Below are 26667 nucleotides of genomic sequence, written 5' to 3' on the forward strand. Positions count from 1 at the left end.
TTCACTGAGCAAGGTCTCTGTGGAGAGGTTTTGCTCACCGCCAAGTCTCTCCCAAATTGACCTGTCAGCAGCAGAGCGTCATCTCCCATCTCACAGCAGAAAGAGTCTTAGAAGGAGGCTGCATTGCTGTGTTCCAGTTTCCCACACACGACAGTGAGCCCCTCATTCACTGCCAGTCCTGCAAAGCTGTCTTCAGTATTAGGAGATGATGTCACTGGCAGCGATTTCTGCTATTACTGGTTCATTACCAACAACCTTCTCGCACTGCACAACTGCACGTGTAAAGATGGCCCTTTAGAGGAAGACCAAAGCACCTAGGACTCCGCTGAGTCTTGGAGAGCCTCCATTGTGTCCAAGGCTTGAAGACCACCAACTTAGGGGTCTCTGGGTGGGGACTAAGCTGCCAGAGAAAACTCAATGGGATTGAGAACCATAGTGAACAGGATTACTTTGCTGAGCATCTTAAACTGCACAATGCATTATTTAGGAAATACTGTAGTTGGTAAAAACGTTGTAAAAGATTTAATAAAAACATATGTAGACACGTACAGATTTTAATATTAAAAATTCATCTATAGCAAGAGTTACTGCAGAAAGAAGAATGCTGAATAACAAGATCAGACCCCCAAGAATGACACTTGTATGAGGTCTCCCTGGCCTCCTGGGTGAGACAGGGAGGCAGAGACAGCCAGGAGCTCATCACACACATTCCTTCCCCCTAGATACACAGCTATATGGAGCAATATGAAGAAGCTGTGGCCAGCGAGACATGAGTGGAGGTGACATATGCCGCTTCCAAGCCTGGCCCTCAGTGTTTCCCGTGAGGTCCTCTGCTCTCTCTCTCTCCCCTCATCTCCCGGGGAAAATGTCGATAGTATCACTGGAAAGAGAAAGCCCAGATTCCTGAATCGCCATGTCGAAGGCTGTCCTCCAAATGTTTGGCTTAACTACAACAGGAGCAAAAACGAAATTTTCGAGGCTTACAACATTTCTCCTGAACGTGCTACAACATCTAGACTTGCTGAAACTGACTACTGCAGGTGGCGAGGGAAACAGGGACAGGCAGGTCCTGAGATAACGCTTGTAACTTTTCTAAATGGAGAGAAAGACTTGCCCCAACTCAAGCCCTTGGGAAGTACGGATGGTGTTTCTGAGCAGGCCCAGAGGCCACTGAGCGTGACTAGAGCCCAAGTCCAAGGTCTGTATGCCTGTTGAGCCAATGATCAGTTGTCGTTGAGGAGACGTGTGTTAGAGAGAAACAGTATTTGAGTGTGACACTCTAATACCCTCCAGTATAAATCACTGGGAATTGATTCCAATATCTTCCAAATAGCACATCCTCCAAATTGAGCAAGGTAAACAACATCTGGAGTTCTAAGAAAGACCTGCGGTAACTCAAAGAGGAAATTTCTAAGCTGTAGAAGCAGCAGTTTAAACAGTATTAGTGGAGAATGGCAGCAGAGCTGGGGTACCAAAGCATCTGACACAGTACAAGCCTGATCAGAGACCTATTAAAGAGACAGGCAGGGGTGAGACCCCAGGACTCACGGCCCTGGAAAGGGAAAGCTAAGCGATCCTTTGGTGCTATTTTGCAAAGAGCATTGCCCACAAGGGAATCTGGAGACAGCAGCATAATTCTATAGAAGTTGAACTGGAATTCTATAGGGGTTGAACTGGAATTCTACAGGAGTTGAATTGGAATTCTACAGCAGGAATTAAATTGGAATTCTACAGGAGCTGAACTAGAATTCTACAGGAGCTGAACTAGAATTCTGTAGGTGTTGAACTAGAATTCTACAGGAGCTGAACTAGAATTCTGTAGGTGTTGAACTAGAATTCTACAGGAGCTGAACTAGAATTCCACAGGAGTTGAACTAGAATTCCACAGGAGTTGGAAAAGCCTTCCGTGATAGTCCTCTGCTGGTAGAAAGCTTTGTGGTTTTCTCCTTCCTGGCCCACCTGGGTGGGCACGGCCCCCTGAGATAAAAGACCTGGGCGATCCTGCACTGCTTCACCAAATAATCACCTGGATAATGATTTGTGCTCACCGTTTACAGCTAGCACTGCTGCTTCCGTCATTTCTTCTTTAGTTATGCATGTTAACAAACACCCCATGAGATCTTTCGCTTCTTGGGCCTTTCCCCTCCCTGCCACCAAGAGGCCAGGTCCTCCCTGCCTGATTTGTGCATATCAGGTCCTCACCTGCCTGAAGGCGCCACATCCCCATCTTCGGCCTGATTCTCATTTCCCCTAACTACAGAAGACAATTCCGAGGCCCGGTGGAAGTGTCTGCCATTGAAAGGTCACTTTCGGTTTCGAGATCTCATAACTCTGCACCCTCATGTGGCTCTGAACCCTCTGACTCACCACACTCCCACTCTTGCCCACCCCCATGTACATGATGAGCAAGGTCCCGAAGAGACAGCTTCCAGGCAGACCCCACCTGTTGCCAGCTGTGCTCTACTATAAACATGCATGAATGAATGTGTGAACGGATGACAGGAAAAGTTTGCAAGAATAAAAAAATTTTTTGGTCCATATTAAAAATTCCCTGTCACATTTCAAGAAGGACAAATTTTAAGGAGGGACTGTTTATCTGAGCAGATGACAGGTGTAACCATACAGGACAGGAGCAGCCGAAAGACTCAAACTCTCTGACCTAACGTAAGAGACGGGGATGCTGTAGTTGGAACCAGGACCCAGAAGGGTGAGAGCCAGTGCGATGGGAGGGGCAGGGCAGGGAAGAAATTGACTGACAGGTGTGGGGAGGGCCCAGTGGGCGTTTTCATTAAGTGCTGCTGCGAGGTTTGCAGTGTGAACTCTTCCTGTGCCTCTCCACAGACTCTTCCACAATGATTCCTTGGAAGTGTTCTGAATTTGCTCTTGGGCAACTGTTGAAGAACTGGGTTCTACTTCAAGGTGAGCACAGGGAAAGGAGCAGGGACTGCCTTTCGGGTCTTGCTGGATCTGGGTGACAAATGAGAGAGATTAGGGAAAGAGGTAGACACCACAGGAGAGCGGAAGGCAGGGAGGGAAGGAAGTGTTCCCAGAGGCCAGGTGGGGCGGGTGACGTCTGAAGGTCAGGACTGGCTGTCTGCATTTAGGCAGGACTCCTCACAAGACAGACTTCTGGAGGGGTCTCAATCAGAGAGCCCCATGAAAAAAATGGTCCAGGCTTGTGGTTTGAACAACTCCAAATAAAGTGCCTTTGGATTCCATGGCTATGGGGATATGAAGGAGGGGAGCCTAATGGAGAGGGTGAGGAGGTAGACAGGCAACCTTCTCTATTATTCATGTGCCCCTAACATCTCACTTCCCCCAGGAAGCACCCCAGGTTGATTAGAGGCCATCTGGAAGTTTCACCTGCTTCCAACCTGCAGAGCAAGATCACGACAAAGAGGGCAGACTCCCCTTCCAGCCACAAAGGACAATCAGAGGGAATTTCTGTGCAGCCATTCCCACCATCAGCCCTTTTCTCTTAAGTGTTAATCCTCTGCTGCATCATGTCATGAAAAAATACGAGTGCAAAGGACCCAGCTGTAAACTACCTTGGAAAACAATTAATATAAAAGCCCAGCTTCATCCCAGGGGGCCAGCTCAGGACTGAAAGTCCCCAGAGCTCCATCTTAACAGCACGGCCAGAAGAGAACTCCTGCTGCAGACTCTGAATCTTGGAAAAGCAGCTCCTCCTGACCGGTGTCTTCAACAGCCCAGCTGGCAAATGCATAGCAATGGGAGCACAACAGAACAAGAAGATGGTCAAGCAAGAGAGCCTGCTCTTCCCTTACCTCTCCCTAAGGCAGGCCAAGCCTTTGCAAACAGCAGTGTTTGCTGACATCACAACCATGCCCTTCATTTGGGAATGGGGGGCGGGTGGAGGGACTGTCTGGGTACCTGGTGTGCCACTATTGCCTTATCAGTGCCATGGGCAGGGTGGGAACCACCCTAGGAGAAGCCAGCCAGCTGTGCAATGAGGTGGCCGGTGCATGGCCTGAGGGAGCTGAGAGCCCCTGAACTGGGGATCCTGAGGGCGTGCCTGTGATATTCCTGCAGCCCCAGAGAGCTTCCTAGCACAGGGGGGCCTATCCCTCAGAGTCAGGAAGGTAACTCTTGTCCCTAAGCAAAGGAGCACGAGACCTAGTATGCTGGCTAGCAGCCTAGGCCAGGATGAGAGCACCCCAGCACATCTCCTTTTAAGAAAAAGGACCTACACAGGAAGGGAGCACTAGAGAGAGACACAGACAGACAGACAGAGAGTGAGGCAGAGAGACATATTCTATTATGGGCCAATCATGAGAATCCTACTATATTCAGCACCTACTCTTTGCCAAGCACCACACCAGCACTTGACAACTTCCCTAAGATTTTCTCCCAGTAGCAAGGACAGGAGTGAGGAGAGAGCAGGAAGGTGTGCCCTATCCCTGATCACAGAACACCCCCCACACCCCTAGGTCATCTGGCAAATGCACACACTGCTCTAGAACCAGAGGGAGAAGCTGTATAGTCACTCCATCCTCAGCCCACCCCTCATGTCTTCCCAGGGGGGATTCTCCTTCCTTTCCCGCTATTATCTTTTCTCATTCAACAAATACCTATTCAGGATGATAAAAGGCCAGGTGCCGGGCCCCGGGTGTGCAGTGGTGGACAATCCAATAAGCTCCCGCCGTGTGGAGCTCCCAGTCTAGAAAAGGGAGGGAGACAACTGCAACCATTTTGGAGAGTGGGGAGAATTGAAGGGATACATAGTGAAATGAGAAGCAGAAGGAGGGGGTGATGGGAAGGCTGTTTGAGTCAGAGCGGTCAGGAAAGGCCTCTGAGAAGGTGACCTCTAAGCTGAAACCTTCAGGGTAAGGAGGAACCAGACCCCTGGGGCTGAAGAGAGTGCCAGGGAGAGGCATGAGCCTGGGCAAAGTCCTGATGGAGAGCCCCCAGGCTGTGCAAGGAATAGGCCGGTCCACACAGCCAGAGCCTCCTGAGCCAGGTGGAAGTAAGTACTGGGATGGGGGATTGGAGAGGAAGGCGGGAGAGTCAATATGGAGCTCTGTGAGCCATGGGAAGTACAATGGGAAGCAGAGAAGGGATGTGATGAGATTACATTTTTAAAAAATCACAGAAAGTGAACTGTGGGTGGGGAGGGGTGGAGTGCGGCTGGGAGGCAGAAGCAGAAGCAGAGACAAATTGTGAGTGTGTCTTCCAGGCACAAGCCAGCCAATGTGAGGATAAAACTTGAAAAGTAGTCAGATCTGGGATATGTTTGAATGTAGAATGAAGAATACTTACAAGCAGACTGGATCCTAGGGGTAAGAGAGCTTGCTCCAGGGAGCGAGAGTGCCAGGGAGAGAGAGAGAGATAGCCAGGATGGTGCTTGGGCTTTGAACTGAGCATTTGGGTGGCTGGTGGTGCCATCTTCCGAGATGGGAAGAAATGGGTGAAAGGCACCAGGTTTAGGGGGAAAATTAAGTGCTCAAATTTGGACACATTACATTTTTAGCCCCTGTGTTCTCCTTGGCCCCTGTGATTCTGCCTCCCATAAACCCAAAAACCCCCAAACCCTGACTCATGACTCATGGCCATTAGAACATTGTATGAACTGAGAACCATTCTTCAAAGTACCCGGACAGCTTGGAGGAGTCAGCACCGCAAGCAAGTCCAAGTCTCAATGTCAAGGTTGGATTGGGGGATTTCCTGGGTCCTTCCCACTTCCGGTCCTCTGTGCTCTACAATATGATTCAGGAGGCTTTGATGGAAGAATAGAAGGCGACCCTGGGCTGGAAGTCAAAAACCTTTCTGTCCAAGAGTCCCCAGATGAGGGAATTTGTCTTTCTGAGCTTCAGTGTCCTAATTCATAACATGAGACCTTCCTTCAACATGTGTTGGGAAATACAGTATGGAAAGCAGCAAGCATGGCATAAGGGCTCAAAGATTTGTTCTTATTATGACGGCACAGCAAGGCATTCCAGCAGAGATTTGTACATTTATGTCCACTTCTTTACTGAAAGAGATGATAGCAAGTTAGCTTAAAATCTCCTACAGAGCTTAGAAGGTTGGGTGGGCGGTGCATTTTGGTATCAGCTGGGGTGATGAGGTCCCTAGGAATCACTGAGGGCCAGGGAAGTGAAATAGGCAATCGTAGGATCTGTTGCATTTTAAAGATTTAAGGTGGCAAGCTGAGGGCTTCCAGAGTGGGCTCCCAGGGAGAGCAGGGGCCCTTGCTCTGGGTCTATGTGTCGGATGGCATCCTGGAGATGAGGGTGGAGGTAACACACGCGTCCTAGAAACAGGAAACCCTGACAGCTGCAGTCCCTAGACTGAGCCCAGCCTAAAGGAGAAGAGTGTCCTCCCTTAACAAGCCCGTGCCGTCCAAGCCTGGCGTAAGGAGGGGCCAGCTTAGCAGCAGTCCAGCCTCTCCCATCAGAGGGGTGGGGCCAATATCCAGCAGCAATGTGGCAGTGAGACCCGAGGAGTGAAGGGCAGGTTCTACACAGGCATCTCCCTGTTTAACTTTGGGTGCTGGCCTGACCTCTCTACCACTCAGGATTGCAGCGGGAAACAATTCCCCTTGGATGGTTCAAAGGAAGTAACTCTCAGGAAGCCCTTAACTCACAGCAGTGAAGAGACAAGGAGAGGAAACGGCACAGCTGATGCCCAAGAAGAACCAAGAGGGAGAACTCATCCTGCGAGAACTGCAGTCAGGAAGAGATGCAGCTTCTCCAGAGGTGTGGGAGGACCAGGGAGAGGCACAGGAAAGCATCCCAATTCCCTAGTGTGATGGAGGGGGATCTGAGGAGAAAAGGTGCAAACAGGAGGAGCCCCATAGCCCTTCCTTCTCTTCTGAACGTTTCAGTCCCTGGCCTCCTAGAAAATCCAAAGAGAGGGAGAGGAAGATATTGGACTTCTTGCTAACAGGAGAGATGAGTGCTCCAAGGACTTAGCAGGGAAATGAGAGACGTGTTGATGGTCACAGCTCATGTGTGGAAGAAACTCTTAGCAGTTATGCTAAGTGTTCTAAACAGCAGGACTACGGACGGTAGTCTCATATAACTGGTAGGGGGCTCCACAAACGTGGGCTATGACCGCGCTCCCATCGTCTTAGTCGTGACAGCCTTCTGCCATCCTCTCTCTTTCCCAGACAACGTTTAGAATAATTTAAGCCAACATCGTGGAGGGCCACCCCACCAACAATCATAGAATAACCCCTGGCCACACCCTGGGAGGCTCTTTCTCCCACACTGCCTGAGGCCACCCAGAGAGCCAGGATCCCGGCGCAAAGCAGGAAGAGAATACAAACCAGCAGACCTCACTCTCAGGCCGGACTGCAAATGACCAGCATTGTGGTGTCCCCCCAGGAAGGCATAAGGCCCCACTCTCCTCTCCAGCCCACGCCAGCCAGACCCACCCGTGTCCTGTGCTGAACTCTGGCCATGATCAGCCTCCAATGCAGAGAGCAGAACCCCCCATCCCAGAGCACCACATCCAATAAAGCCAACACTTTCACCTCATGCTCCAAAAAGCACACACTATGCGCATTTAGAAAATTAGATTCATCCATTCATGCCCAAATGTTCTTTTTTAAAGAATGTTTTGTGCCCCGGCAGCCATTTTACCTGTGATACTGATTTTTTTCCCCATTCTTTTCCTTTCTTCCCGCTCTTCTCTGCTCAGTAATAATATATTGTCTTTGTTAGAGTAGCTTAAGTTTGGAGGAAAGGTTTAGTCTCAAGACTTCCTGGTCAGGGTCAGGAATGCGGGTTCACACCAGTAGTCCCAGCACTTTGGGAGGCTGAGGCAGGAAAATCCCTTGCGCCCAAGAGTTCGAGACCAGCCTGGGAAATAAAATGAGATCCCCTTCTCTATAAAAAGTTTAAAAAAAAAATTAGCCAGACGCTGTGGCACACACCAGTCGTCCCAGCTACTCAGGAGGCTGAGGCGGGAGGATCGCTTGAGCCCAGGAGTTCAGAGCTGTTGAGAGCTAGGATTATGCCACTGTGTCCCAGTCTGGGCAACAGAGTGAGACCCTGCCTATTTTTTTTTTTAAGAGATTCCTGCCTTTCAAATTTTTAAAAAATGTCTTTCTTTTTTTAAAAACTTATGAAGCATGCAGGACCCCAATGCCTGCGGAGCTCCGCGCTCTCTGTGCATGTGGGACAGGAGGCTGCACTCAGAGCTTGCCTCCCTGCTGTCCTCCCGGCCTGGGGCATCTGACCCACATGGCTGTCCCCAGCCCCAGAAACACCGGACCTCTTGTCATTCACCTATGTGAGTGCACTCCATTTTAAATCTTCTGGAGCCTTAGTGGTGTTTCCTTTTGCTTTCCCAATACATTTAAATTTTTCTGGGGAACAAGGACAGCTACGTATTAACAGAGAGCAGAGTGTCATGGTTTCAGCAAGGACAATGAGGCCAGGCTCACCACTTCTCAGTTCCATGACCTTGGGCCTCACAGTTTCTGCTGTGTCCTCAGTCTTCCTGTCTCTAAATGGGAGTGTTAAGATTGCCTGCCCCGCTGGGGCTGTTTTAAGGATTAAAGGTGCCGATATATATAAAGTGCTTAGAACAGTGTTTGGTACAGGGTAAGCCGTGTGTGTGTGTGTGCATGTGTGTGAGATACGGGGTAGGCAGGGTGTACATCAACACACACTCATGCACACCACTAACTGCCTGCTTCAGGCAAGTTTCTAAACCTCTCCAGCCTTCTCGTAAGTAAAATGAAAGCAATGACCCATCCCCAGTGTTACTGTCATCGTGCGGGACAAAGTATGCCAGCCAGTGTTGGTATGAAGTGGGCACTCAGTAGGACTCAGGGCCGTTCCCCATCAGTCCTTTCACTCCCACCCCCGGTCCTGCTTCAGGAGCATCCGGGGCAGTGACACTCAGAAGCAGGCTCTCAGCAACGGCTAAGCACCTCCCAAGCACAGATATTCTCCTAAGAACCTTGACTTAATACTCTTTTTTCAAGCACCTACCATGAGCCCAATCCTGTGACTTGGGAGAGGCTGGACGACGAGAAAGGGGTGAAGTGCACCACCCCACACACCAGTCAGCCTTCTGCACAGAGTTTTGAAAGAAAAGACAGGAAGAAAAGGAGGTAGCAAGCCAGCGGCATTTTGAGTATTCAGTCCAGAAGCCTCCCATCAGCTGCGCCTCCTCCACCCTGCTTCCTATTTGAAGACTTCTCCAAAGCTAGAGTTCAGACAGGCCCTCTTTCCTGGCCAAGCCTGACCACTGCCTGTGTTGGACATGCTAAGAGCCTATAGTTTTCCTGCTCCCAGATGTATGGCTCAAAGGCACAATACAACCCTGGGTCCTGACCCGAGAGGGAAGCACGCCTTGCAGCAGTCAGCTCCATTACTCTTTCTTTTTGCCTCACGCCCTATCCTCCCACCATGCTGCAGCCCTGTCCTGTATGTCCAGAGGTCCAGCGACCGGCCCAGATTTTGCCTGTTTCCTCCTGCAGGACCTGGACCCTTTCTCTACAGCCACCACCTGTATCCCTCCTGGAGTGAAAAGATCACTGGGAACTCAGAAACCTTGTCCCACCCATCCACTGGAATCCTACCCCCGCTGTACTCAAACTCCGATACTGATGCTTGCTAAAGCTGGCAACACACTCTGTACACTGTGCCTTGGCCAGCCGGACTCCCTCTCGGACACAGTTCCAAAGTTTCGTGCATTTACCTAGAAAGCCCCGTTCCCACCGCCCCAGGGTTCAGCTTAGCCCTGCTTCACCAGTGCCGTGCTGCCTCCAGATTCCAGCATGCCTTGCACCCCAGCTCCCGACCATTGTTATGGCAGCCAGGGGGATAATCATTGTTTTTATCTGCCACTGCTGCTAGCGTTAGACATCATTTTCAAGGAAATTAACAAATTCTGCCTTTTGTGATATATATCTGTAGCAAGAATGGATCTCAGATAGGCCTGACACCTCAACCTCGTGAGGGATACTCCCAGGAAATGGGTCTTCCATTATTCAGCCCTGTGGGAAACACTTGGGAACTTATTGGGGTTGTTGACACCAGCTGTTTGCACCTGGTGAGCAAAGGGTAGACTCACAGCCTCCTCAACTATCAAGAGATCTGGGGCAGGAAGCCAAGTGAGTGTTAAACCCAGCGTGAGAATGGCAAAGGAAGTCTTAAGCCTGGCTGACTTCTCATTCCATTAGGTGGCATTATCCATAGCTTTATGTCCCCATGGAGCCTGGGGGACCCCTGAAACTGTATCTCTGCCTGCAGAGATACTGCTGATCTCCTATTTTATGGGACCATCTCTGTTTTGTGAGTATTCTTTGCCATTAAGAAAACTTCAAGTCTTCTGATACCCTGGGTGCGTCTTTCAGTCACTATCACATCGTGTCAACTATGCACTGGTCTCATTCCTCTCAATAAGATCACATTCTTCTGCAGGCAGACAGAGTTGAAATAAGGAATACATAAATGCTCGCTGTAGCCTTTACTGTGACTTAAAAGATACCTAGCCTTTGGGCATTCCTTGAAAATTTTCTTTGTCCTGCATGAATGAAGAGAGAGACTTATTTCACTAATAACTGCATGGACAAAACTGTGCTAAGATCTGCCATGGGCCAGGCACTGTGCAGGAAATAAAAATAAATGAAAGGCAGGGTCACTGTTTTCAAGAGCCTTGAAGCCTGGTTGGGAGCAAGTGGCAGAGACCTTTCCTGCTTACAGAATGACCATGTACTTCCACACATTTCCCAATTTCTTCATAATTCGGCTGATTCTAGCCAGTGAGCTGTGAGTAGACGGGATGAATGATGACTCTTGGAGTCTGAAGCATTTAACAGCCCCAGTCAACTCTCCAGCTGTCTTTCCCTGACATAGTGTCCAAGGCAGCCCCCATCAGTCTGGGTCCCTGAGCAACTGTGTGCAACAGAGACCTCTGCCTGATTGCACTAGATATGTGGGCTGAGCAAGAACACAGATGATTTTTTGTGATGCAACCAAGATTTTAAGACAAAGTTATTATGCCAGCAGAGCCTAGTGGGAACACACATGTATGTGCAATGCAAAAAGATCAGACAGTACCTTATCAGCACCCAATAAATGGTGTGAATAAGACACTCCAAGCTTAGCCTTCATCTGTAGGCTTTGCCTGTGCTGTTCCATCTTCCTAGAGTTCTTCCAGATCTTTCTGTGGCTGGCGCACTCCTACCATCCAGGTCTCAGCTATAAGGTTATCACCTTGATCCGCCTTTCCTGATCACCTGCTCCAGAGTGCACAAACCCAAACCACTGTCTATCTCATCACACCTCCCTGATATTCTATGGAATGCGTCTGCTCGCCGTCCATCTTTCTCTTGCCACAGTGTAAGCACAATGTGAACAGGGACCTTGTTGCTTGTCATTGCTGTGTTTCCTAGAACCGTGCCTGGCATAGAGCAATTACTCTATCAGGAGATGACGGATGAACCCATGAACAGAGAGTGTGTGCCAGGGGAGTCTGGAAGATGAGGGTTTATGAAGGAGGAGGCCTTGAGAAGCCCTTTAAAGGAGGGTCACTGAGGTTGTTTTGGCTGTCACAACAGCATGAGCAGGGCCGGGGCAGGGACACAGGGGAGGCTGGGATGGCCATGAGCTGAGCGGGTCAGTTGGGGTGAAGGAGCATAGTGGGAAGAAAATGGCAGAGAGCCTCAAATGCTAACTATAGCTGACCTAGGGCCAAGAGAAGCTATCTGAGGGTGCTGGCTGGGAGCAATGTCCCCAAACCTACTGTTCGGGCAAGGTTGACTGGATGGGGATTTCCTAGCTAGAGATCCATTGAAAGGGGCTGAGGACAACAGCATAGGTATTAAGCTGCGAAAAACCGTCCAGAGAGGGGTGATGGCCAGAGGACAAAAGGCGGAAAATGATAAAGGAAGGATCGGGAAAGCTTTGTCTAAAAACGTCCCCTGATGCCCAGTGCCACGCAGTTGCGGGGCAGGAAGAGAAGGAGCCAGGTCTAGAGCTCAAAGGTTCTTTCCACTAGACTCTCAAATTCAGCAGTCCTTCCACAGACTGCAGTCCCTCTCTGAGCCCTCTGAGGTACCCAGGCTAAAGGAAACAAGAGCAATGTCCCAGAACAATGCCCGCTCAGGTTCCTGAGAGAGACCCAACAGACATACCACTTCAGTACAGACGGTGAGAAACTGACATCAAACGCACACGAAAGAGATTCACATTTTCGAGGCAGAATCCGAGTCTGAACCTTAGTAAAGTGAGGGTATAATGCTTCCCTCGCTGGCCATGCAGTTTTTGTGAAGATGAAATGGGGTTACAAATTTTAAGTTTAAAAATACTTTACGAGTATCACTCTCATAAAAAACAAACTGTACTTGTTAGGATTTTTTCTCTTTTCCAGGGCACAGACTTTCTTATGGAGTCCTGGGCATTGATTTGACAGTCCAGGGTAGCTGCTTTGTTCTGGGCAAGGGGGTTGTGCCAGTAGAAACTGAACATAGTTTCATGATGTGAAAGCTGTGTTACAGCCCATTTTGTTTATGACTTTAAACAGGAGAGTTAAGGCCACGCCTTGCACATGGGAAGTACTCACTAAATACTTATTAATGAGTTTTCTATCGTTGCCCACTCTATCTGTCTTCCTTCTCTATCACTATCTAAAGCAGTGCAAGAAATCATGTCACACAAATGAACAGCAAGAAGAAAGGTCTACATCACCATTGACTTCCTGTCTCTCTTCTCCCTACGTCCTGCCCACACACTCAGCGATGCCCTTTACATTGGATCTCCTGTCTCTCCCTATTCTGTCACATCCTATTTCCCCGCTAAGTAATGTTGCAAACAGCTCCCATCATGCCACGTTCTTAAAACGATCCTCAGTGGTGCTACATCAGGACCTCACGCAGAGGGTAGGGAATTTATTTCTACTCCCGATGTTTCCTCCACGTGGTGGGAGTGTGCTTAATTGTAATGCCTCAGCTTGTCTTCCCCAAGTTTAGCCATTTCTCCTCTTGGGGGAGAAGGGGAATTGCTTATCTTATTGTTGAGTCTGGTAGAGGATGCTGGCCATTCCTTGCGTAGCCTCTTTTTCTGCCCTTCCTTGGTGGAGCAGTGGGCCTCCAGGAAACAGGTGTTCTTCTATGCCCCTCCAAGTTCTTAGTTCACAGGGCTGGCCCATCCACCACTGCCTGCCATGGAGAGAGAATGTCTATTTGGCTCTCCACCTAAGCTACCACCTCCCATGTAGCCTTTCTCAGTTTTACAGCTGATATTTTGGCTTTGTCTACTCTTGCCTTGATCTAATTTCTCAGCTGGCTCATCAGGCCAGGAAGATGATACTGTTTTATTGTTGAATGCCCCTGGGAATTCCAGCAAACATCCATGGTCTGTGAAAAACTCTGGAGTCCTCAGCCTGGCATTTTACATTTTGCATCAAAAAGCAAAACAAGATAAAACAAAACAAAAAAACACGTATCGGTCGACTCCGCGGGCCCAGTTCCCACTCCATCATGCCCTAGATGTGTCCTGGACATAGAGCCCGGTGCTGGGCTCCCCTGGCATCCTGAGCACGCTTCATGCTTTCTTGCTCCCACACACTGAGCTCAGCTCCCGTCCACCGGTGTTTAGCTCCACCAACACTCTCCCAACCACCCAAGTGGCTCATGTGCCACTTTCCTGCGTGCCTTTCCTGACCCCGGAGATCTGATCACCGTATTTCTCACTTGGTTTCCTTTGTCAGGAATCTTCCTGTCCTCCTGCCCAGGCTCTCCTCCCTATACACATGCCTGTCTGACTCTCACTCATCTCTGAGCTCTCCAGTTAAATGCCTCCCCCTCCAAAGCCTCCTGAGTCCCCAGGAGTGTTGGATGTTCTTCCAAAGTGCTTCCATAGAACCCTGTCTATCATTAAACATGCTGACTTAAAATGCTCTGCTGATTTTTCTCAAGAAACTTATGAAGAAACACAGATGACACTCATAAATATGCACATGCTGGAAAGAGCGGAGCTGCCCCTGAGGATGGTGAGCTGCCGACAGCAACACAGAAGTCAAAGGAAAGTGCTCACCATGGGTACTGTTACACCAGAGGCCAAGCAGGGGAAAGGCACAGACAGATCAACTTTCCAGAATTCTCTAGTCATCAGGAGAAGGCTCTTGAGGAGGTGATTATCCTATCAAGGGTCCGTGAATTAAAGGTATCATACATACCATGAATGCAACCCCCCTATGAGGTTAACACGAAGCTGGGACTCTTCGTCCCTAGAGTCAAGGAGGGAAATCCCTACATTCAGAGAGGCAAAGGATGAATCCAGGCCACCCAGAATAAATACAATGGGACAGGGTCTCGACTGTCAGCCTCCCCCCATCCAGTAAGCGCGAATGCCAAATGCCAAAACGTGGTGCTCAGGCAACAGGGGCTTGCAGCTCAAATGACACGTCTGAATATTGAGGCGATTGCGTTTTTCTCACCGGCTTGAAGCTTGGGAAGTCTGATACGCCTCTTTGAAGTCTACTCAGTGCCTGGGGAATGTGTGGATTTTCTGGGGCCTTTGACAATACAGGGATAGATAAGACCGATAAGACCCTCTTGGGCTCAAGTATCAAGAGGCTTTCCTCAACTTTATAGATGCTGCTGGGAAAGTGGGAGCTAAAGCTCTGTAATTTTTAACAGGAAGTCTTGAGTCTGCCTTGCTTCTAGGTTAGGCTAAAAAGAACAGACGCCATGGTTTATCCTTAGGGGACAGTGAGCGTCCTGTCACATGAGACAGTAAGCATAGGCTAGAGGGCTTGATCGAGAATGTTACAGGAAGGATTCCTGCCTTTAGAGAAAGCCCTTTGGGAGCCCTACAAATACACACACACTGTACTTCCCCATTCCTCCAATTAAAATGCGTGGTACAGAGCAACTCATGCCTGTTCCTTTTTAAAAAAATTTGGGGTCATTATCACCAAAAGCTTTTCACACGTTGACTTAAAGAGGGCCTAGGACAGCCAGAAGGTTTGGTGACACAGTACCAATTTTGGTGAGCCACTTGGCCACAGCGCCGTAGATCTCGTCCAGGATGAGGATGACCACGAGGTTGATGATGACTGCTGTTGCTGTCACTGTCACCCGGACATTAGAGCGTGTAGCCTTATTGAGAGACAGAGCGGCTGCAGTTGTTATTCGATACACAATCACCCCAAAGACAATTGAGAACGTCAGGGCAATCTGTTGAGGGGAAACAGAGAGAAGAGCACATCAGCAGACAATTAGTGAGCACCTACTATTTGCTCTACCAACAGTAGCATTTGCTGTTATCAGATGTTATTAGTCTGGAATCTTTCAGTGGGTAACAAATTTTTAGGCAGAATTCTGAGTGGAGGTGCATTTACCAGGGCAGGATGTATTTAGTTTTTTATCGGATTCCAAATGGTTTATCTCACACACACACACACACACACACACACACACACACACACACAATAAAGATGAACATGCTGGACCCTGTGGAGTGTTCAACACACATAATGCACTTTCTTTCATTCGGGAGCTTTCCCTCTTCTATGGAAATAACATGAACTCCTTTTAAATAAACGATAGTAAATAATGCCCAAGAATGTCTTAAGTGCTAAATGAACAGTGCAATTGCTGAAGGAACGCCACGTACATGGGAGCAAGGAAATCTGTGTGGTCAGGGAAGAGTTTGTGGAGAAAGCAGGATTTAGAATGGAGTTTCCATGAGAAGAAACAGAGAGCCATTGAAGGTGTCTGAGCTGAGAAGGGATGAGTTACAGCTTGGCAAGTAGAGGCAAGAAGGTCACTTAAAGAAGAAAAGAGGAAATACATCGGGAGCGAGATTTTAGGAATCTCAGTCCTCAGGATGAACAAAATATCATTGTAAGATTTCTCTACCAGGTGACTTGAAGTGGAGGACTCAGATTTCTCATTTGGTACAGAAATCTCTAGGTGCTATGCCCCAAAAGGAGGCTTGTAGCCACATGGCCTCTAAGGGTCCCCTCATTTCCTCTGTCTAGAACCAGGAATAATAAGGGCCTCTCCTAGACCTAGATCTGCCCAACAGTCCCTCTCCCTTTTTCTTCCCCACATCCCTTCCTGTCCTCATCACAACCAAGGAAGAATCATATCCAGGAAGCACAAAGATGCTATGAGAAGAAAGTGCCCTGAGTCAGCCTCTTAGAGCAGACAGAAAGAGGAGAGACAGACGCTAGGTGCATGCCCCGCTCAGAGCAAATTCTAACTTGCTTCAGTCAAGCCAAGACTTCTTCATGAAAGTCTTCCTTCCTAGTTTCTGTAAAGAAAGCTGTGCTGTTTCCTCTGTGGGACACGGACTGGGCACTGGCTATAAAGGACTAATAGAAAATGTGGCCAGAGAAAACAGCAGGTGGAAGACTCCCCTGAAAAAGAATGAGCTGTGCTGGACTACACACACACACACACACACACACACACACACACACACACACACACGCCTGCTGGGAGGGGGCGGGAAAGATGGAAGGAGAGGCACAGGAGGAAAGGGGAGGGGACGAAGGGGACTCTGGCTTGGGCAGTTCTTTGCAAGTGGTGTGAATGACACTGTAGTGGCTTGCCAATGGGTTGCAGACGTGTCCAGGTATAAATGTTTTCAGACCTCTGGTGGGTGCCTGGGGTGTGCCGGTGGCACACTCAGCTCTTTATCCTGGCAAGCTTCGGAAATACCAGTCGTTGCCCCAGGGCCATGATGTGAAAAAGAAGCCCTTGATAAGGAAGGCAGAAAGGTGGCGTTCTCTGGGTAGAGGAAGGCTGTGTGTGTTTGGGTGTGTGTGGGTGTGGGGAGAGGAGAGGTTAGATGGGAAAAGCACTCTGTGTGAGGCCCCTCTTCTGCTGCAGGGTGGGGGTGGGGAGCGGCAGAAACACCAGCCTCCAGGACTAAGTAAGGACTACTACTGTGTAACTGGGAAAACCTGGACATGACATCACCCACTCCAACAATGTAGACATTTTCACTTCCCACTCCTCTGGGATTGTCACTGCCAGACAGTCAGGGCCTAGAAAATGTGGTGTGAGATTCTTTTCCCAAAAAATCGCTTTTGCAGTGAAGACCAGTGATGAAAGTATTGATGAGGCTGGAGAGGTGAGGGTATCGAGGAGTGAGTAAGTGTGTGTGTGTGTGTGTGTGTGTGTGTGTGTGTGCGTGCGTGTGTGTGTGTGGGGGGGGGTGTATTTGGGGTTGGGATTGGGAGGACAAGTGGGAAAAAAAATGGTAAAAACATCCTTTTGCTTTAGGGTCTTGCGGGAGGGAAATGGAGGAAGACGTGGAGAGAAGATCAGCTTCTGTTCTTCTCTAAGAGGCCCAGCTGCTAAGCTAGAGAAGGAAGAACACTCTTTGCTACTCAAAGTGTGGTCCAGGAACCAGCTGAACCAGCTGGAAGCTTGCTTAAAATGCAGAATCTCAAGCACAACTCCAGAACTACTGACCTGGAACCTGCATTTTAACAGGATTCCTATTCAAATTCAAGGAGCACTGTTTTACTTACCTAGGAAAGCCTTATTTCCCATCCCCTCTTCCTCCCTAGCTATAGCCCCAGCACACCTCACTTCAGCTCTCTGGTTCTTTGCAGGCTTACCTTCTCTGGTCTTGATTTCCTAACCCACTATAGAAATCAAGCTCTGAACCTCTCCTTTGTTTTTTTCCAGAGTATCTCGAGATTCACAGAGCATTCAAGCTGCAGGGACTTGCAGACCACCAACCCAGCCACGTGACCATTTTGCGGATGAAGAAACAGGCATGGAAAAGTGAAGTGATTTGCTCAAGGCCACAAGGGTTGGACTACAACTCTAGTCTTCCGGAATATGTTAGAAATTTTTAAATCTTAGCGGTTAGGAATCATCTCCATACAGTCTTACGTACAGTCTCATATATAAGAAAACTAAAGCCCAGGAGGCAACAATGTGATTGATCCAAGGTCTGGAGGGTATATGGCAGAGCTGAGATGTTAATGGTAATAACATCACCAACACCAGCTGATCCATTTGTGTCTTCTAGATGTCTTTATTCGATGCATATCTTCACTAGCACTGATTCTTTTAACAACCATGCAAGATATGCCTTTAATAAATGAGATTTAACGATGATCTAGGATTTGAGCCCTGCTCCATGCTTCCAAAGTCTACACTGCCATCCCGACATTAGAACCCAGGTTTTCTGGCACTATATCCAGTACTATTTCACCACTTCTGGCTACATTCCTGACTTTCTTGATTAAGTTCAATGCATGTTTTCTGGTCGCTTATTGTGCAAACCTCTGCACTGGGTATATTCCATGTTTGTGATCAGTATCCTCCAACTAGGTCGAAAGGAAATTTGTCTTGTACCACACATTCTGTGCCTTAAGCCACTTCATAGCAGCGCCTCCTGTAGAACTGGTTTGGTAAAGATTTGCTGGTCAGCAGCTCTAGGGGATCTGGCTGCCGTGTACATGGTCATTTTATTATGGTTTCTGTTGCTTTTGGTGTTTTCATATCATAACTTTATTTCATGGGCATAAACGAAGTGCAACATAAGCCAGGCTACAGAGTCTGGAGTCCTATGTGACACTGAGGGAGACAGGAAAGAGAGGGGCCTCTTCACCACCCTCCAGAACTTGCATTCTGAAGCAAAGTTGAGAAAATCATTGCACACACACAACAAAGATGAGCCTAGTAGCAGCTGGATGGAGTCACGGGCCTCCATTCACAAGCTTCTGGTATGCTCTCAGCAGAGAGCAGGGGAATAAGTCAGAGAAAACACCACAGAAAAAGTTTTGGGACAGTTTCCTATGGGAAAGACTCAGAGGAAAGAACAAGAATGAAGGACTTTCCAGAAAAGGGAAGAGGAGCAAGTTGCAATGCACGAGGCACAAGTAACCCCTGTGATCCAGTGGCGCAGCGCCCAGGGCATGGCACACGACAGTAGCTCAAGTATAAAAATACAAGCACGTGCACGCACCAGCAACTTCATCACTGACATAATCTGCTCCCTATGACATCCACCTAGTGTATTTACTCACTCAGTCATTCATAACATGTGTCTTAAGCTCCTCCTTGTGCCAGTCTCAGTTCTAGGTTCCAGTGGAAAAAAGCAACAGTGGATCTTCTAGTGGGAAAATATACACAATAAACTAATAATAGTAAAATATGTAGTACCTTCAGTGTGAGAAATACTGTGTAGACAAAGAAAGCAAACGGTATAGGGTTCAGTTGTAATTTAAAATAGGGTGGTTGGGAAAGAGACAGGTGAGAAAGTGACCTTTACCAAGGACCTAAAGGAGGGGTTTGAGGGAAGGGTGTTTCAGGCAGGCAGTGGCTCACACTGAGTGAGCAAGGGGACAGATGGAGTGGGAGATGGGCGTGCAACCAGGAGGGGAGCTCTGCAGTGTGAGGATGTTGGCTTCCACACCTCAGGAGATGGGAAGCCATCAGAGAGTTGAGCAGAGGAGTGATGTGAGTTGGTTTCGTTTTTTGTTTGTTGTTTGTTTTTTGAGATGAAGTTTTGCTTTGTTGCCAGGCTGGAGTACAGTGGCTCACTGCAACCTCTGCCTCTCGGGCCCAAGCAATTCCCCTGCCTCGGCCTCCCAAGTAGCTGGGACTACAGGCTTGTGCCACCACGCCCAGCTAATTGTTTTTAAAATATGTTTTAGTAGAGATGGGATTTCACCATGTTGGCCAGGATGGTCTCGATCTCCTCACCTCGTGATCTGCCTGCCTCAGCCTCGCAAAGTGCTGGGATTACATGTCCCTCCCGGCCAGTTTCATTTTTTACAAATGAGCATGCTGATGATCTGTCAGGGACAGTGTGCAAACAGAGAGTTCGGTGAGGGGGCTATGGTGAGAATCCAGGCTGTGGAGGGGGATTTCTGACGGTGGACTCCCGATATCCAAGTGTAAGGAAATGACTATCTGGGGCACAGGAGGAAAGCTCAGGCACCTAGCTCTAGAGGAGGGACATCGCCTCTGACAATCCCCTCCTTTGCAAGAAGAAAACAGGAGGGCTCATTCAAAAAGGAAACTTTAGCTGAACACACTGGATTGGAGAAGAGAGAAAATTCATCTTTGTCCATGCTGGCCACTAACACAAGGAGGCAGATGAAATAGCACTGGGCCCTGTCTTTGCTCTCATCACCCCATTAAAAGCATTCCCAACTGACTTGGTAGACTGGCATGCCTGAAGCCTTCCTAATGTCCATGGTCCTGGCATCTTCTGCACAGGTTCAGGCACAGGGGTGAAGAAAGGAATGAGATGAGAGATATAGTAGGTGTCTTTGGCTTACCCTAACTTCATGACAGAAAATTAAGTTCCTAAGCACCATCCTGACCCCTTCATCTCAGGCCCCACACCTTGTTCTAGGGTAATGCCAAGCTCCTTTTCTTTAGAAAACTGGGCTTTTATTAAGTGGGAAAAAGAAATGAGGACAAGTTAGTGTCAAATAAGGATTCTCAAAAACCACATAAGCAGGAAACAATATAATGTATTGTTCAATCTGGAACACCTTTTTTTTGAGAGCAAAAAAGAAGTGCTAGTAACAATTCTCCCTGGTCTGGAAGCTTAAGCCTGGAAAAGCTTGAGCACCTGACTGTGAAGGATGATGTGTAAAGGGGGCGCCCCTCGTTCCCACCACTCTGCTCCCAGCTCCTGCCCAAATGGTCCAGTCCCCAGAACTTGCTGGTGGCAGTTGTGGGACCCCAGACATAGTGAGGTTCTCAATTAGTTATTGGTTCTGATACAGAATCTTGCATTTCTATCAAGATTTGGAGTTGGGTGGGGTTGGGAAAGGGAAGATTCTACAAAGGAAATATAATTATATATTATTTCTGAACAATTAAAAAATTTCTACTTTCCAGTCTAGGAGGTATCAATGGAATTTTTTTAAAAAAGAAAAAACTTAGAACTTTGGCAAGATGACCCACCATTGACTCCGTTTCTAGTATTTGTTGAATGGTGGTTCAGTGATCTATTTGTTGCTTAATGATGATGGTGATGATGATGACGATGACAATGATACAGCTTTTTTTCTCAGGCAGCAGACAAGCTCCTAGTTTCAGTCCTCTCCTTGCCTGACTTGTCAGCAGCATCTGATACCATTGATTGCCCTGCCCCTTTGAAACGCCTTCTTGACTTCTGAGACTCCCTGTTCTCTCCCGTCCCTTTTCAATTCTCCTTTCTGGCTCCTCGTCATTCTCCCAAACTTCAGCACTGCAGTGTCCTGGGACTTGGTCCTGGTGCATTTTCTCTATCTACTCTCATTCCCTTGGTGATCTCGTTCTATCTTATAGCTTTAACTGCCTTCTATAGGGATTAGGTCTCCGGCCTGGATGTCTTCTCTGAACTCCAGATTCATGTCCATCATGAGGGCAGCTGAGTAAGGAATAACTGCAGATTTGGGGCTGCCCAGAACAAAAGCCTTAGAATCATCCTTGACTTCCTTTCAGTTTCATACCACATGATCAAATTCTTTCAGTCCACTTTCCAAATAGAACTAGCATCTAAACACTCTTCACTCTCACCCTGCCCAGGCCACCACACTTCCTGCATCATCACGACAGATTCCTACTTGATCTCCCTCTTCCCACCCTTGCCTTTCTCCCAGCATTTTCTCACTCCAGCAGCCAGAATGATCCTGTTGAAATGCATGTCAGGTCATGTCACTCCTTGTAGAACTAGAAGTTCTCATCTCACATAGAATTAGCCCACATCCTAACTGTGGCCTCCAGGGCCCTGCTACAGGGCTCCTCAATACTTCTCTAACTGTGTCCCACTCTGCACTCCCCTCTGCAGGGTGCTGGCTCCAGCCACACTGTGGCTCTTTCTTGCTGTCCCTCCTGACCCCAGGCATTGCTCCCCTTGGGCTTTTCCTCTTGCTGTTTCCTCTGCCCAGAATGTCCTTCCTAGAATATCCGTGTGGCTGGCTCCTGCTCCTCCTCCAGATCTTTGATAAAAACATCATCTTAATGAGAACTTACCTGACCAAACTATGTAACATATGCATTTTGTGCTTTCTAAATTTTATTGTGAACATGCAGAAAAATCCATTTTACAGACACACACACACACACACACATGCACACACACACATACACACACACACACACACAGAGTTTAATGAATAAAATAAACACAAGTATAGCCCAGACCAGCACTGCCAGCAGCTCTGAATGCCCTTCTCCCTGGCACACACACATGATCTCCCATCCCTCCTTTGACCCAATCACTGTGCAGAATTTTGTGATAATCATTCTCTTGCTCATTTGATAGTTTTAACACTGAGGTATGCATCCTTAAACAATGTAGTTGAGTGTTGTCTCTGAACTCTCAACGAGTAGAATCAAACTGTAAATATTCTTTCATCTTGTTTATTTTTCATCCTTGATATTGTATATATACAACATTACTTTGCTCATTTTCATGACTATGTAGTATTTAATTGTATAAATATGCCTCAATTTATATATCTATTCTGGTGGTGACAGGCTTTGTGAACTATAGTTGTTGCAAATACATTATCCCATTTGGATAATTTGTCTTGTCACAGAGTTCATCAGGTCTTTTATGAACTTAAATTCTGAATTTTAATCTAGTCAAATGTACCAGCATTTTATTATTTGGATTGTTTCCAGGTTGAGTTATTGTAAGCAGAGCTTCCATAGACATTCTTCTACATGTATTTCGCCACTCACATAGACGAGTTTTTCTAAGGCAGATAGCCAGGAGTAGAATTTCTGGGCCCCAGGATATACGTATTTTCAGTTTCACTAGATAATGCCAAACTGTATCCAAGGTGTTTTTGCTTTTTCAACTTATACTCCTACAAGGAGAGCATAAGATTTTTTTTTTAATCTATATCTTTTCCAACACTTGTTATTGACATAATTTTGGGTGTATATGGTATCTCACTGTGGTTGAAATTAGAATTTCCAGGATTACTAATGAGATTGGATACTCTTCTATAGGCTTACTGGCCATTTAGATTTCCTCTTTCGTGAAGTACATATTCATCTTTTTCCTATTTTGTACTGAATTACCTTCTTCTATGTTTTATATTCTTTATATATGTTGAGAATAATTCTTTGTGAGTTACAGTTGTTGCAGATATATTATCCCATTCTGAAAATGTGTCTTCTCGCAGAGTTTATGAGGTCTTTGGTGAAATTAAATTCTTAATTTTAATATAGTCAAATGTACCAGCATTATATTACAGCTGTACTTCTTGCATCTTGCTCAAGAAATTCTTCCCTGCCCCAACGTCATGAAAATATTTTTTCTTATATATTTAAAAACTCTATTTTTTGCCTTTCACAGTTGATCTTTAAGGCCCAGTTTTATTTTCTTCTGTATGGACACCCAAGTGTCCCAGAAGCACTGACTGAGAAGTTCATTCTTATACCCACTAACATACAGTGCCAGTTGCATTAATCTGGTTCTTTATTTTCTATTTTGTTCCATTGGGCTAATTAACTCTTCCCACAAGAATATGGCATTATCTTACTTATTGTAGTTTTATAATTACAGTAACATATAATAGTCAACAAACTCTTGAACATCCTTCAAGAGTTTGTTGACTATTCTTGGCCTTTGTGCTTCCATATAAATCTTAAAATCTGTTTATCGAGTGGACAGTATAAAGACCTTAGAAAATTACTATTCTATTTACTGCCCACTAAACTTACATATTATTGTTGTGTACACTTTAGTTCTATCTTTTTTACTCTCACGAGAATTGGCATTATTATTTTCACAGTCAAGGTCTTCAATCTTCTATGGAAGACCGTGGTTCAGTATACGATCCCTGGTCTTCCATATAAGATCCCTGGTCTTCCATATACGATCCCTGGTCTTCCATATACGATCCCTGGTCTTCCATATAAGATCCCTGGTCTTCCATATAAGATCCCTGGCCACTTCTTAAGGACAGAATTTTGTTTCCCTTTTTCTCCCTTCTCTGCTTAGATCCGTAATAATATTTTTCTGTAGTCTCATACATGCTCTGGAGATGGCCCTTTGGAGTTCAGACTTAATTTGGTGAGGATGCCCTGTTAAAATTCCCATTCTGAGCCATCCGTCATCCCTGATTTCTGCCCTCCTTGCTCCCATAAAACCACCAAAACCAAAGTCTGAGTTTGCCAAGATGGGAAAACGTTCTCGAGGTAAAAGCAGCTCTAGTGCTCAGGTATTTGTTTCCTTGGGTCCCACGTTTCTTTAGATTTTAGGCCAGTATTTCTTCCTGTCCTGTCAGCCCTTTGAGGCCTTGAGAAGACTGAAAAATGCATTTATCCAATATTTTTTGTGAATTTTAGCAAAATGGGATGTTAAAAATACCCTAACCTACCACAACTGGGGATAGAAGTCTATTTTATCTATTTTTTTATTTACTTATTTATTGTCTGTACATTTTTTAAGAGAGGGACTATTTTGTTTTGTTTTCTGCTGTATACCAAGTGTCTAAGAATGGTGTCAAGCCCATCATCTGACTCATTAAATATTTCTTGAATGAATGAATAAACTCTTTGACAATTATATGCATATTGTGGGAGGCTTTGAAGTGCTAAATTAAACTTTATATCATTACAGCTTAACACACTGCAACTAACCACATATTCTTGAATAAATTCCACATTCCTTGCACTTGTGAAGCAATGAGAAGAAAACAAATTTAGACTTCTAAGCTTTTGCAAGTCACCTATCAACTCTGAACTTCACCTGCAAAATGAGAAGTTGAATTGGTGGGATCTAAGTTTCCTTCACATTTTAAATTTCTGAGACAAAAACACAGCTCCTGTATTTAATGGTCATGATGGCAAACATAACAGCAGTGGTAATCTCAGGCCAGAGTCAGAGTTACAACAATTTCCAGGCCAATTTTTGGAATAAGTAATCCCTCTTCCCCCCTGAAACTAATGTGCAGGTCTACTAAGAAATGCTCTGAGCTGTGAGTACACACACTTCTTTACAAAGCAGAGCCTCCAATCTTGAGTACTGTAAGGAATATTTCCATAAAGAGATATGAGGTATTAGTAACCCTAACTTAGTCCTCTGACTTTTGCCTTCTTCTAGGTCCTCTAGCTCCCTACGCTGCTGTCTTGCCCATGCTGGCAACCAAGAATGCACTATACACAAAAGTCAGAGAGAACCGCCCCGAAGCCCAAACAGGCTGCTGCAATTGCAGCCATCCTACCTGATTCCTTCTCCAAGTTCTTGGGTTGTCTCGATGTGGAAGCACCATCTCCCTACCCACTCCCTGGAAGTTCCAACTTCTAGCATGTGTGGTCAATGGCTTCGCTATCCCACAAGATCCCACCCGTCTTTACAGGACTGTGGCTTCCCCTTTACCAGCCTCTCCTTATTTTCATAGCAGAATATAATATCCACAAGTAGTCACATGACAGCAACTACATGCTTGCAGTCACAGGCAAGTGGTCCCTCAAAGAAATTACCATGAATAAGATGGAGGCAAAGTTCATCAGGTAACCAGGGAAACGATCCTTCCATGTCAGTTTGTCTTCATCATCCTAGGGAGACATGGGAGAGCAGAGACAATCAGAAGACACAAATAACAGATACTAATTTGCTCTCGATTTGCATATATTTGCATATGATTGATCATTATCACTCTATATAGATCTATTTCTCTCGTCATTGATGCCTTACTCTCCATATCAACAACAGCTCTCCTAATTTTGAAATTTCTAGATAAGCCGGCATAGCCTGGAAAAATCACAATAAAAAAACAACAAGATTTGATTTCAGCCTCACAGTGGGCTAAAGTTCTAGTTCACCCACTTATCAGCTGTGTGATCCTGGATATGTCTCTTACTCACATTTCTGACCTTTTATTTCTTCATCTGTAAATTGGGCATGATGGCGATACCTGCCCTGCCTATTGCACAGGACAGTTTTGTTTGTTTTGTTTTAGTGAGAAACATGTGACTGCGGTAAAGAAATAGACAAATGACAGATACGCCCCATCCCCAAGGCAGCATCTTATAAATAGGTCATTTGTTAAATAAAATATCAACCACTCATCTTAGAGCCTAGCAATTGTGTAAATCACCCACAATGTTGTTCTTCAAAGAAGCTACATGTAGTGTTATGTGCTCCCCCTTGTCACAATCCATACACTTTGAGGCACAGATTAAGCTGATCCATTCAATCAACTTAGCTGAGAATCCTGCCTTTTTCCCCTCAGACAGGGTCCAGTTCACCCAGGTCATTACCCTGGGACGATCACATCACTAACCACAGTCCTCCTTCAGCATGCTCTGAGGATCCTCATTTGATAGGGGGGTGGGGTGCCAAGCCAGCAGCTATGAATGGTAAACAGCTCTGCTAATTAAACAGCTCTTCTGTATAAATTTAGTTCAGGCACTTGATTTTTCTGAGCTGCAGTTCTATAAAATTAGAATTGATACAGCTGTCCTGCCTGCTACACAAGGTAGCTGGGAAGACCATCTGAAGCCGTGTTTATGAAGGCACAGAGAATATGGCAGAGCGCTCCCTGCCAGGAAGGCAAGAATCCACCAGTACTTCTGCAAGGTGTCTGAGCGCGGCTCAGCAGTGAGTACTCCAGGGCCCCTGCTCTCTCCTTTCCCCTCCTCACCACTGACATTCAGAGCACACCTGATTTGGTGCTAGCAACAGTGCCATCTAGCCTTTGAAAGCTTGTACTGTAAGCGAAGGACCTCCTTATCCTAATTGATTTCTT

At 46.7% G+C, this 26667-nt stretch overlaps 1 protein-coding gene across 1 annotated transcript in view; it reads right to left on the reverse strand.

The window, feature by feature from the left end:
• The window catches only part of ANO2 (anoctamin 2), a 358642-nt gene that overhangs the window by 61150 nt on the left and 270825 nt on the right, over window positions 1–26667 (reverse strand). The window contains exons 15-16 of the mRNA XM_074403486.1: window positions 25400–25474; window positions 14965–15160 (exon numbers count right to left, since the gene is read on the reverse strand). Of these exons, the coding sequence (XP_074259587.1) occupies window positions 14965–15160; window positions 25400–25474 (271 nt within the window). The remainder of the gene's footprint in view (window positions 1–14964; window positions 15161–25399; window positions 25475–26667) is intronic.

This window comes from Saimiri boliviensis, chromosome 7 (assembly GCF_048565385.1).
Source record: "Saimiri boliviensis isolate mSaiBol1 chromosome 7, mSaiBol1.pri, whole genome shotgun sequence".
Taxonomy (NCBI): Eukaryota; Metazoa; Chordata; class Mammalia; order Primates; family Cebidae; genus Saimiri; species Saimiri boliviensis.